General features: G+C 32.4%; 1 protein-coding gene across 9 annotated transcripts in view; it reads right to left on the bottom strand.

The window, feature by feature from the left end:
• Positions 1-365: 365 nt before the first annotated feature.
• The window catches only part of LOC114335612 (inositol 1,4,5-trisphosphate receptor), a 258085-nt gene continuing 244093 nt past the window's right edge, over positions 366-14357 (bottom strand). For all 9 annotated transcript variants that reach the window (XM_050641294.1, XM_050641298.1, XM_050641300.1 and 6 more), the window contains one exon: positions 366-13972. In XM_050641294.1, the coding sequence (XP_050497251.1) occupies positions 13566-13972 (407 nt within the window). In that variant the 3' untranslated portion in view covers positions 366-13565. The remainder of the gene's footprint in view (positions 13973-14357) is intronic.

Raw genomic sequence — 14357 nt, 5'->3', positions numbered from 1 at the left:
AAAAGAAGGTATAAAAAAAATCAAATTCTGGGAGTACATTTTGCATATCGACGGTTGAAAGGTAAAAGGTTATAACCCACAAATCAACTTTTTTCGGGAAGTATAAAAAACGTTCCATTTAAATAATTTGCAATTAATAAGATTAATTAATTAATGAGATCAATAATCCATCTGTAAATTAATGGAAAAAATTATTACGTTAATTCCTCATAAAATTACTTAAATGGGGCGTTTTTTCTACTTCCCGAAAAAAGTTTATTTGTGGGTTACAACCTTTTACCTTTCAACCGTCGATATCTTAACGGAGAATACCCTTTGCAGTTAATAAAGAAAATCTAATTGTCCTGGTAAGAAAAATAAGTCAATTCAACGTAATATAGAAATATATTGAAGATAAACGTTTTACAGAAGATTCAAAGTACAACAAACATTTCTAAAAAAAAACTATTGCTTAAATACCCTTAAACCACAACGCAGAACACAAATTTAACAAAAGTTGTATTCCATGAAGTAACGAATTCAAATTTCCAACAACAACTATTGACATTTACTTTTGACAAAATGGTCCTTAATATTATTATGCAAATAAAAAAAAAACGTTTAGAACTATTTGGACATGCGAGAAAATTCGAAAACCGAAAAAAAAACAATGTTCCTAAAATAGTCATCTGGTTTAGGTTGCTTTAAAATCACAGTTCGTTATTAACTATGTATATGTTTCAGCGTTGATTGAGATATTCAATCAACGGTTTCAGGTAATTTTGTAAAACGATATATACAGGATGATTAATTAGTGTGCTAAAACTCAATAGATCCGCTATAGTAATAGAGAGCCAAAAAGGAAATAACAAAAATTGTAGCTAACTTTGAGCTTCACATTACAAAATTAGTTAAAATATTACAGGGTGTTCGATAACATAGTGGCAGACCAAAATTATGTTTTTTTAAGTACTTAGCATGTTTTCAATGACATGTCATTTTTGGTCATTTTATTGTTAGTTTATGTAGAAAGTTTAAAGCCACCATGTTTTCAATGTGTTTGGGAGTCCATTTTTGTATTTAAAACCCAATTTTCTAAAATTTAAGGGGTCACTTATCTTGTGTTCTAAGGGCCTCATTTAAAAGTAGCTTTTAATTGTTTCAAAAATTTTGTATTTTGTGTTTGTTTTTTTAAAATTTATTACTAATAAATTATTTTTTTTATTTGCTACATTATTAGATTGATTACCGAATTGATAATTAGTAATCGTAAATTGTTAGTTTTAGACAATTCAGCCATGGCTTACTTACGATTTGGAAAAATTTAGACTCCTAATTAATAATTTGCTCTGAAAAATGAAAATATCTCGAACACTAATAAATTTAGACATAGGGAATATTATATAAAGTACGGTAATGGTACTTTTCGATATTGACATAAAATATAGGGTGGTCCATTTAAAATTACTGAGAAAATGATGTACTTGCGTTTGACTCGCCCTGTATTTGATACAATGAAAATTAGCAACCGTTCTTAAAAATTTTGAAACCTTTTGAAACTTAAAAAAATATGGCACCAAGAAACCATTGCTGTTGTGTTTATTGGTTTTATTTATACAGGAAGTTGAACTTGTTACTATTTTCATAGAAAATTGCTTATAACTTTGTAAATACGCTGTATACATAGGGCCCGTATCCATGGGCAGGGGAGACCGTGGCCCTCCCTTACTTTTCGGGTGCTGTAAACTATATATGGTTATCCAAAGTATACAAAATATAATGTGCAACATCTTCACGTCTGTCCCCCCTCTGAAAATTTGTATATGGGCGCCCGTGCCTGTATAACATAACAAACCTTTAAATTTTTGTGATGGGAAAGTTAAGAAGATTTCGAATATAAATATAAAATAAAATATAGGGTGTTCCATTTAAACAAACATATGTTTGGTCTGCCAATATGTTATCGAACACCCTGTAACATTCTTACTAATTTTGTAATATGAATCTCAGAGTTGGCTACAATTTTTGTCATTAACTGTTATTACGCTATCTATTACTGTAACGGATCTACTGAGCTTTATCACACTAATGAATCACCTTGTATGTGCAATATTAAGGACCATTCAATTCGAGCAATTTAAACTTACTGAAACATTTAACATTAAATATAAGTTTTCGTTTTTTTCTTTTCATTCTTTAAAATTGTTTTAACATTAAATATTTTATAACTACTAAATGTAGAAAAGTTATACAACAGATCTAGTTTATGAGATTTAACAAAGAGACTATTAAAGTATATTTAATTACAGATATAATTTATACATTTATATCGAATATTTCACGAAATTATTACTCATACGTGTCCAAAAGTTTATCCATTATTCCAGCAAATTTTGGTCGAATAAAAAAATTTTCATTATTGAATAAATTTTGTTGGTTTCTTGGAAAATTCAGGTGATAAGGCTATATTTATAGGTATATGTGAGGCAGATCACGTTCTATATTAAATAGGAATAAACTATAATTTTAATTGAAAATACTTTATATTTTTTAATATTCTGGTCTCGCGTGTTTTAAACAAATCTCCCGCATTTTCAATTTAAATGTTTCATTTATAGTAGGTATGTAATATAAAAATTTACAGATTACCCAAGCAAGTGCTACGATGGGCACCAAAAGGACGGCGGAAGAGAGGAAGACCTAGGAAAAGCTGGATAGAAGGAATCCATAGGGAAATCGGAGAAAGAGGCTTGAACGAAGACATGTGCTACGATCGAGAGCAATGGCGATTGGGAATCGGAAGACGTCGTAGAACGTTATAAACCGATTATATATATATATATATATATATATATATATATATATATATATATATATATATATATATATATATGTAATATAAAAATGCCACAAGAGATGAAAACCTTTCGAAAAATCGATGGTAAGACACTACGGGACAGAGCTAGAAGTGCAGATATACGACGGAGTTGTAAGTATGTATTAATTTGTAAGCATTAAATAAGTATTAATAACTGTGTAAAAACAAGAGTAGAATAGAATGACCACATAGGCCGAATTATAACAAATAGAGTAGTAAGGACGGCGAGAGACGGTTCCCCAATAGGAAGACGATAAGTGGGAAGACCAGAAGACCACGAAAACGATGGAATGACAACTTACTGGAAGCACATTGAAAAGCCAGAAAGAGAAGAGAAAAGAAGAAGAAAAGGAGAAGCAAGAACGGCGAGAGACGGTTCCCCAAAAGGAAGACGATCAGTGGGAAGACCAGAAGACCACGAAAACAATGGAATGACAACTACTTGGAAGCACATTGAAAAACCAAACAGAGAAGAAAAAAAGAAGAAGAAGACGAAGACATAGAAATGCCACAAGAAAATTTTTCCAGAACGATATTTTATTAATATACCAAGTATCTATTAGTGACTTACGTACGTATTTCGGTAAATAATAAACATAAAAATTTGCCGAGAGCAATTGAGTACATATTAAGTAATTCTTCTTCTTCGTATGCCTCATCCTTTACGGACATTAGCGATCATAATGGCTCATTTTACTCTATCTGCGACAGTTCTGAAGAGTTATATTGTTGTTTTTACTCCACTGCTTTCAATTTTTCAACCAAGACGTGTGTTGTTTTCACGGTCCTCTATTTCCTTGATGTCCACAAGGAGTATTGTATCTTCTGCATATCTGTGATTATTCACTAGTGTTCCATTAATTGAAATGCCTTCATTGATGTTTTCTACCTCTTTAAACATCTCTTCTGAGCACATATTATCTTGGTATTGGGGGTTGTTACTCCCGATGATGGGGTTGATTTAGTTGAAACACTAATTACCGAAAGATATTTATTTAGAACACTAAACACAACAGTAACTAGTTGGTGTCGGGATGGATAATGTCCCTACTCTAACCACGTCGGTTTCTCAATAATGAATATCTTTCTTTACTTTCTACGTATCTATAAATAAATCCCAATTGTTTGTTATGATTTCATACTTGAATGTGACCGTGAATTACTAATAGTACATAATTGCTGACTCCGTTGTTTTCAAAACGAGTGGCATACATTGCTGAAGCAATGTCACCCATTTACGTAATGTAAACAGTACATGTAAATAATATTTTTTTGAGACTTTTAAAAATTAAATCGATATGGACTACTTATTTTTTGGATGCTAATATCAATCCTGTACAATATTAAAAAGAAGAGAGGATAGTACACAGCCTTGTCGTACTCCCCTTCTTATAGGTATGTCTTTAGATTTTTGTTGGTTCTACTCTCTCGTATTATGACTTTCTGATATCGTTATAAATTGGTAATGATTCTCACATCCTGATAATCTATTTCTGTTTTCCTTAATATGTTTGCAAGCCTTCTGTGTTGTATTTTGTCGAAAGCTCTCTCAAAGTCAACTAGACATATTATGTATACGTCACAGTTGACATCTCGACACCGTTCTATGAGTGTTTTTATAGTAAATAATGCCTCTAATAGTGCCAAAGCCTTTTCTAGATCCCAGTTGGTTTCCTGTTATTCTATCATCTAGTTTCAAATAGTTGATAGCAACACTTGCTATGTACAGTCCGTATTGAGAGGTTCTAATCTCAGGACCCGCAGCCCACAGTGCGGGGGAAGTCCTACGTTGTCCTAATGTATAGGTAATCAAGGAAGAGTTTAAACATCACATTATTTTATATAAAAATTTTACTTTATAACAAGTTATAACATTTCACTCAGATATTTTGGTGGATCAAAGCATGTATACCTGTAAAGAACATTGATGATGGAATTATTATTCCCAAAACATTCTGCGATGTTACTCGAAAGGGTATTTTTTGATATAAATATACCTCTTGTGACACACCATTTACGAAGATTTTTAAAAAGAACTTAATTGCTTAGCAATACCTCCTTTTTAATTCCAAGAAAACAAGCAAGTCATACCATATATTTTTTTATTCATCCCACTAAAAATCCCTACTTAAACTATACTTAATTACGCTGTGTAACATTCGATATAAGATATATAGACAAGGCGAAAACGACGGCTTCGTTGGAAAAAATATTCCCATGAGATTTCTTTGCATAATCACATTCGTGAGACACCCAAGAATAAGGTTCAAGAAGTCGCCCACGCGAAAAGTGGTCCCAATTTGTTTAAACAATTTTTTTAACAAATTGCAAAAATCAACATTTTCGGCCCGGACATTTTTTTTTTAGATTTATTGGACCATTCTGAACAAAAAAGGTATCTTGTAATTTTTCTCTAAAGTTTATCGTTTTCGAGTTATAAGCAATTTAAAATTGAAAAAAACGAAAAATGGCGATTTTCAAGGCCCAAAAGCACCAGCAAAAAATATTATTTTTGAGGTTACCAAGTGCCTAAATTAAAGTTCAAACCTCCTTGTATCCGTTCCCGATGAGTATTTTGGGCTTATTTTATTTTCAACTACTGTTTTTTAATTGTTAATGCAGCGCTTATGACAGGGCGGGCGCTCGGGCTGTCGCGCGTCTGGACTATATTATATTATGTAGCTCGGGCGTTCTCGGCGTTTTTTTATACTTGTTACATATATGTATGTTTTTTAGTTTTTATAAATCAATATGATTTTTTTATGTTTATTATAATTTTTGAAGGTATAAATAACAATTAAAAAATTAATAAAGCGTTCGAAATTTTACAAATGTGCAGCAAAATTAATTTTTTTAGTTTTTATCATTGAGATCTAAAAATTTTTAAGATTAAAATTAAATTTAGTAATTTTTAAGATTAAAATTTTAAATTATAATTTGAATGCAAAAATGCCGATATCAAAAATAGAATACTTAATTATTTAGTTATAGTTTACGAGCCTGACCTGCATTAAACCTGTACGATGCAACAGGTCCCTGCTTTTTTTGCGGTGTATACTGTATATGAATCAACTCGACTTAATAATGTTAGCAGTTGTTCTGAAGCTATTTCCTTGTGGCATTTTTATAATTACGTATTTTTTATGGGAAATAAGCCACAATTTTACTAAAAAATAAATTCATTTTTTAGTAAAATTGTGGCTTATTTCCCATAAAAAATACGTAATTATAATGTTAGCAGTGTTGCCCATAACCCATAATATGCAAAATATTTAACAACTCCTAAAATAGTACATATTTTCGTACGCTTTATTAATTTTTTAATTGTTATTTACACCTTCAAAAATTATAACAAACATTAAAAATAATATTGATTTATAAAAACTAAAAAACACGGTTGCCAAAAACGTATGTATATATAAAAAAGCGCCGAGAACGCCCGAGCTACACAATATAATATAGTTCAGACGCGCGACAGCATGAGCGCCCGCCCTGTCATAAGCGCTACATTAACAATTAAAAAACAATAGTTTAAACTAAAATAAGCCCAAAATACTCATCGAGAAAGGATACAAGAAAGTTTGAACTTTAATTTAGGCAAGCTCAAAAATAATATCTTTTACTGGTGCTTTTGGGCCTTGAAAATCGCCATTTTTCATTTTTTTTTTTTCAATTTTAAATTGCTTATACAGTAAAACCTCCGTTAACCGAAACCTTTTTAAACGAAACATCGTTTAACCGAAACGGCTGATAGTTTCTATAATTTCGTCAATAAAAGAACATTTTTATCGTAAAATGGAAACAATTCGATGTTAATTTGTCAACATGGTCAACATTGCTTTTATACAAATAAAGAACGCAATTAAATATAGAACACATTATGAAATCACCTCATACTATTTTTTAATACCAACTTTGACCAAGAATACCATGTAATTTGATACAAGAAGAATACAAAAAACAATGATATTTTTAACCGAAACTTTTGTTATCCGAAACGGCCTACCTCAGTGCCGGTTTAACCTAACTTCGGGCCCTGGGTACTAGAGATTTAGGGGCCCCCTTCATTGCTATTCGTTGTCAATTTTTTTAACAAAAAAATACATGCATTAACCTGCATTAACCAGAAACGTTTATTGTAAAACCCATACATTTTTAAAACTTTTAAAAAAGATTTTTAAAACAAACGAGAAAAATAGCAAACGTAAAAAATATTCCAAAAAATACATTTAAAAATATAAAAAAAAAACAGAAAGTTATACAGAACAACACATGACAAACAAAAAAACATATTCTAAAAAATATATAACACAAAAATTTGCTCACTTTTTTTCTTGACTAATAGGCATTAGCAAACTGCCTTATTAATACTATCAAAATTCAGTTGCTCCACTTCTTTTTGCTTGTTGAATTCACTCGTTTTAAAATCCTTGCCCAAATCAGTGTCAATAGAGTATCCAAGTTAACCTGTCTCAAAGGTATCCATTTATTATGCAGTGTCTTGGCATCACTTCTAACTGCTGATTTTTTGTCTCTATAATTGCTGAACTGGAAAAATATGTTTGATGGATCCGTAGTTTTTAAGTAAAGCATTTACAGCGTAAAAAGTTTCTACATGTTTTGTTTTCATCGCTTCCAGAAATTCATTGCAAGTTTGGTCAGACAGATAGCTAACTGAACCTTTTTTTATTCGCATTCCGCTGTAAATGCTGAGCTAAGAAGTTGTCAAAAGCAAAGTATACAAGACAACTTAAGTAATTTTCCTCATGACGACTCGTTAAATTCTCATGGGATCAACGAAAAGCTACACCTTGAGGAGCAAGTAATTAAATAGCGACAACAATTCTTCTTAGGACCTTTAATCAATAGTCAGCTTCGTGTTCTACTTGCTCTTTCAAGCCAGCGTCTATAACTCCAATTTAACTGATGATCCATCTAACTCCAACTGATGATCTTGTTATTAATGTAACCATAGAGTTCAGATGAAATTTACTTTCTTCGTGAGATTTGAGTAAACTATTCAACTATTTCCAGTGAGTAAAATATATCCAAAATCAGTTAAACTATTTTTTTCAATTGAAAATAATTTGCACGGGTAACAATAAACAGCTTTAACACTTCTCTTTGCCTCCATTGGGTTTTACTCTATAAGAGTTGCTTTCATTTAATCTTCTATAATAAGCTTTGTCTCCAGCTTCATACATTTTTTTTACAATTTTCTAAGGAATCGCTCTTTGGTTTAAAAGTTGTCACAGTTCTTATTTATCAGTCTTAAAATCAGACCATATCGAAATCGCACGTATTTCGTAGTGTTTCTCTCTATTTAAAAAAATATGGTCCTCGATTATTTAGCGGACTTTAATTTATTATTAATAAAAGGAAGGGTCCCTACGGGCCCCTCCGGGGCCCGGGCTTCTGGGCCCCAAGCGCCCAATGGATAAAACGGCACTGGCCTACCCTCCAATTATTTCGGTTAACGCAGGTTTTACTGTATGTAACCCGAAAACGATCAACATTAGAGAAAAATTACAACAGTTTTTTATTTGTTCAAAATGGTCCAAAAAACCTTAAAAAATCGCCCGGGTCAAAAAAACTGATTTTTGCAATTTGTTTTAAAAAATTGTTTAAACAAATTGGGACCACTTTTGACGTGGGCGACTTCTTGAACCTTATTCTGGGGTGTCTCACGAATGTGATTATGCAAAAAATCTCATGGGAATATTTTTCCAACGAAGCCGCCGTTTTCGCCGCACATAAATAACACTTCTCAACAAAAAACAGTGAATATATATGACAATCAGTTATGTACTAGAATAAAATAATAATTTTTATTAAAATAATTATCACTGGGAACTTTAAAACTATTAAAAACTAATTTTTTCGATCGATAGGAACTGCTCCACACTAAATTGTGCAATATCGGGGACGAGATTAAGAACTGCAGCAGAACCCAGAGATCGAAATCAAAAATAAAAACAAATGGCCCAAAAGTCTTGGAAATAATCGAATATTTTGGCTAGGAAACTATTCTACATCTCCTAAGTTCGAAGTTTGAGCATTGAAAAATCTATTTTCCTACTAGGCTAAGTTGTAGATATTTATAAAAAATATTAGTTTAACAAATTTAATCAAACATGAGAATTTGTAGTTCACATTTCATCATTCTTTATTCTTTCCCACGGAGTAATGGTAAGCTAGGAATGTTGAAAATTTATCGATTTTATTGATTTGAATTTATTGATGAATTTAATTTATTGATTTATATTGATTGCTTGAAAATACAAAAAACAAATTGGATATTAAAATGATCTTGACTAACAGAAACTAGTCAATCGGATTCTAAAACTAACAGAAACTAACAGAAACATAAAAAGGGGTTTATACTTTTTTACGATCACTTATCTGGTAGTAAAGTGTACATAAATGGTTCAAGGAAGTAGGTGACGAATATAGTTCAGGGCAATAAGGTTTTTTTTCATGACACTTCCACAGCCAGGGTACTGAAGCGTTTTTTCGACAGGTAATACCTATAGGAAAAAATTGTGGTTATTTCCTGCGCAGGATCTGGCGGCTATTTTTATTTATAAACAATTTAGTGTCAAAACAGCCTTTCCTTTTTTCAAATCAATGGAAAACAGTGAAACTTATGGTTTTTTAATACAAAGATCTTCGAGAGCATGTAAAAAGCTTTAAATGGCATATCATAAAGGTTGATATACTCATTTATTGTTAATATAATTGTGAAAAAAGGACGAAATTGCACAAAAACTAATTTCGCAAGAACCATTGTAAAAACTAGTGTACAGCTTTGAAATTTTTGTCAAATGAGTGTTCTTTGGTGCTTAACGCATTCACGGACACGCTGTCATTGTATACACGTATTCTTATGAAGTAAATGACTTCATATGCAGTCATGACCGTGAATGTGTTAATATGTAACAAAATTATTTCAAAGCGATTCATTAAATTGTTTAAATTTTATTCAAATTATTTATCCCAGAGAGCATATTTATTTTGCAATAAGTCAGAAATAAATAATGTTACAACCATTATACAGGTGGCAAATGAAAGAGCATGAGCTAAACTTTCATATTTATTGGTTTAAAAAAAGCGAATTAAAAATGCATTTATTAGTAATAAATAATTATGCAAAAGTATCGTCAATTTTTCCTTATACACTTTTTATTTTTTTTATATAATAAATTATACATATTTATTACAATTTTTTATCATTTATTATATACATAACATTACTTGGTAGTTGTGCACCTAAAACACGGTAAAAAAATAGATTTTTTTGAAAAACGTTATTCAAAAAGTTTATAAGGAAAAATTGACGATACTTTTGCACAATTACTTATTACTAATACATGCATTTTAGTTCACTTTTTTTTAAACCAGTTTGAAAGTTTCGCTCATGCTCTTTCATTTGACACCTGTATAATGGTTTGAACATTATTTTTTTCTGACTTATGTTATTGCAAAAAATAATTCTGCTCTCTGGGATAAACAATAAATTTGAATAAAATTTAAACAACTGACTGAACCGCTTTAAAATTTTTGTCACTTATTAAGCACCAAATAATCCTCATTTGACAAAAAATTCAAAGCTATATACTAATTTTTACAATAGTTATTGCGAAATTATTTTTTTTGCAATTTCGACCTTTTTTCTCAATATATTAACAATAAATGAGTATATCAACCTTTATAATACACCATTTTAAAGCTTTTTCCATGCTCTCGAAGATATTTGTACTAAAACAACCATAAGTTTCAGTGTTTTCCATTGATTTGAAAAAAAAAGGAAAAAAAAGGTCGTTTCTTGATACTAAATTGTTTACACATAAAAATGGCCTCCAGATCCTACGCAGGAAATAGTTACAATTTGCTCTTATAGGTATTACCTTTCGAAAAAACGCTTCAGTGCTCTGGCTATTGAAGTGTCACGAACAGGGTATAGTTTTGCCTTATTACCCTGGCCCAATATACACATAGTTTCAAAAGTTATACATCCTCTGTCGTATTCACGATTTTTACACTTTTATAAATCCGTATCCTTATCACATTATATAATAGGTCTTTTTCATATAAAATACACCTTTTTTGGTTTTTGATTTTATTTAAATACCCATTTAACTGATCTGGTTTTGTAAAGGAGCAAACATTTGAAAAATTTATTCTGGTAAAATTTGTGAAAACGTGATTTACCTATAATGAATCGTAATTTAATTCGTGTGAAGAAGTGAATAATTGTCGCTTTAGTTGAAGTAGGCCATTCACAGCGGTTCGTGGAAGAAAGGGGGTGATTGTCATAGTGATGTCTCATGGATATAAAATAGGTTTCTGGAGACAAATTAGATACAGAATAGAGCTCGCTCTGGTACACCCCAAGTTACCAAAGAGCAATAATAGATATATCAGATTATGCTTCTATGTCTATACCAGCCCTCCAAAAAGACTTCAGTCATTCTACAGGAGTCAGAGTATCGTTGGCTACAATCATAAGAATAATTTTAGAGTTAGGTTTGAGTAGTCGTTGATCAATAAGAGTTCGTCAGCTACAACCTAGACATGTTTTGCACCGCCTCCAGTGGTGCAGGCGGATTTTATAGCCTCATGTGAGATTACATATAGCGAGGAGCTGTGGGTGAAAATTTTGTATTTATGAATGATAACGCCTTCCCACATAGGACTCAAGCGGTTAATGACTATCTTGAGACAGAAGTTATTCGCCGTTTGGAGTAGCCTACAATGTCTCCAGACATGAACCCCATTGCACATTCAAGGGATGTGCTCTCCAGAGATGTTCATGCCCAAAGGAATCCTCCTAGAACCCATCATGGACTTACAATGGCCTGTACAGAAAAATGGGAGAATCTGCCACAGGAAATATGATTCATCGACTTGTTAGCAGTATTAGATTCGAATCCAGGCTTGCACCGATGCCCGTGGTGGAAAAATACGATATTAAAATTATTAAATACATTTAATTAGAAATAAATTGTTTAGTTTTAAATTGTTTATTTATTAAAAAACAGAATCTCTTTTAAAACAAAAAATATCTGTCAACGTTATGATATTTTTTTATAAAATGATCTGTAACAGTACTTTCTGAAGATAGTTAATAATAATAGTCTCCCGTCTTATACCGCTAACTCGGTTTTGGGATTATAGCAGTGTAGTCCGCCATTTTTAGGGCTACGGTAGACAAGGAAGGTAACAGGGTGAGTGCTACGCTTCAACCGCCCATTATTACCCCTGGTTTTACCCAAGGTACTCATTTTATTCAAGCTGCGTCGACCTGAGCCTATAGACATTTTTAAAAATGTCTAGTCTTACATTTACATTTACTGTATAGAAGAAACATACCAATCAACATAATACAAACCATCGAAAACACCTGCTTTCATAATCGAATACAGGCAAAGATAAATGGAAAACTAACGCAGTTTATACCAGTACAAAGCAGAGTCAGACAAGGTGACTCGTTAAGCCCACTGCTCTTTAATATAATAATGGACGAAATAATAAAAGTAGTACGTAAATGTCATGGTTACAGAATGGGGAACGAAGAAATCCAAATATTATGTTATGCAGATGACGCCGCATTAATCGCCGAGACAGAAGACGATCTCCAAAGATTAACACACATCTTCAATACAACAGCCAAGAAATTCAATATGATAATATCAGCAGAAAAAACCAAATGTATGTATGACAACATCTAAATACCCACTACGATGTAAAATCGAAATTGATGGGAAAATAATAAAACAGGAAGCAAGGTTTAGATATCTGGGAATATGGGATGTTGAAGAGGAAGTAGGTACGACAACAACGCTTAAAAGCAAGTAAAGTGGCGGGATATCTTAATGACACAATCTGGAAGAACAAACACCTAAGACAAGACACAAAAGCAAGAATCTATAAAGCAGCAATTATACCTATATTGACATACACTGCGGAGACAAGACCTGACACATCTAAAACGAGACGACTACTAGAAACAACAGAGATGAAAATACTCGGAAACACAACAGACGAATATCAGGGAAAAGTCTGTCGGATAGGGAGAGAAGCGAAAATATAAGAAGATCATGCGATGTAGAAGACATAAACGGATGGGTGACAAAACGGAAACAGGAGTGGAACGAACGCATTAGTAGAATGGCAGAGGATGTACGAATAGTACGAGATAAGTCACCAAATGAACGAAGCAGTATTGGCAGACCAAAAAAAAGATGGTGCGATAACTTAAACAATTTAGTAGGCTAATATTGAAGAAGAAACAGGCTTTAAAGCCTACATACAAGAAGGAAGAAGAAGAAGAAGTCTAGATGTTCTCGCTGGCGCTGGGATTCGATCCCCGGCCTACCTGCGTGGAAGTCAGACATCCTACCGGTTGGGCTATCCGGGCTGAAATAGTTAATAATAGCGAAAATTTTGGGTGATGCATAACTTTTGAAACCATGTTTATTTACTTGCCTTATGTTCCCATAAATACAGTCCATACGATTATCTCATTACACGTTAACAAAAATTGTCTCTGTTGATTTAAAAATAGGCATGAAATATAATCTGGCAAGAATAATTAAAGGTCTAGGTGTATGAAAATCCATACGATTTCTTGAAAAAAAAATGTCCCTAATATTTATTTACCAAATATCCACAGAGAGCCCTAGTTTTTAAGGTTAAAGACTAGAATCTAATTGAGATTAGAAGTCTGTAAATAAGCCGAGTTGGAGCTTAGAAGCCCCAGCCGCTGTTTCTGTTTCCTCTGTTCCGCCATTTGGTCCTTCAACTCCATGAGCTGCTGGCTTAGAGTGGTTACCAACATCTCGGTCTTTTGTAGTTGACCTTGAAGACTCTTGAACTCGATTTGTTCCCCTTCTCCTTCTACTGCTGCCAAGGATATGGCCCGCAATCTCGGAAACCATTCTAGGTTTGCGGCTTTCACCATAGCGTATACGTAGCTTTCAGGACCGGTGAATTCTGTAGGGTCCTTGACTTTGATTAGAACGATGAAGTACAGGTAGTGCCACATGTTGTGTTCACATTTGATGTGATCTTCGAAACTAACGATTTTGTTGTCGAAAGCCGATCTGTTCAAACCTAATAAAGAAATGTTTTCAGGATACGTTGAATAATTGGCGAGGAACCGCAAAGTGGGCGACGCCTGGTGGCGAATTTGAAAAGCATCAACTCTAGGAAAACATTGACTTTGTCATTAATTTGTGTACATATTTGCGGTCAGTTTATGTTGTAATTAACAATGATTTCGACTTAAAAAAACTATTGCAGTGTTCCTCAGTATTCATTCCTATTATACTCTATAGTATTTTTACTACAAAAGTGATATTACGTAGGTCAAAATTTTTGACGTAAGAGAACTGTCAAAACATTAGAATGTGACTTTTAATTATTGCCATGTTTATATAAACATGGCAATAATGACAAGTCACATTCTAATGTTTTGACAGTTCTTTTACGTCAAAAA

This window comes from Diabrotica virgifera, chromosome 10, assembly GCF_917563875.1.
Source record: "Diabrotica virgifera virgifera chromosome 10, PGI_DIABVI_V3a".
Classification (NCBI taxonomy): domain Eukaryota; kingdom Metazoa; phylum Arthropoda; class Insecta; order Coleoptera; family Chrysomelidae; genus Diabrotica; species Diabrotica virgifera.
Note: the sequence above shows the minus strand (reverse complement) of the source record. Positions and strands in the feature narration are given on the sequence as shown.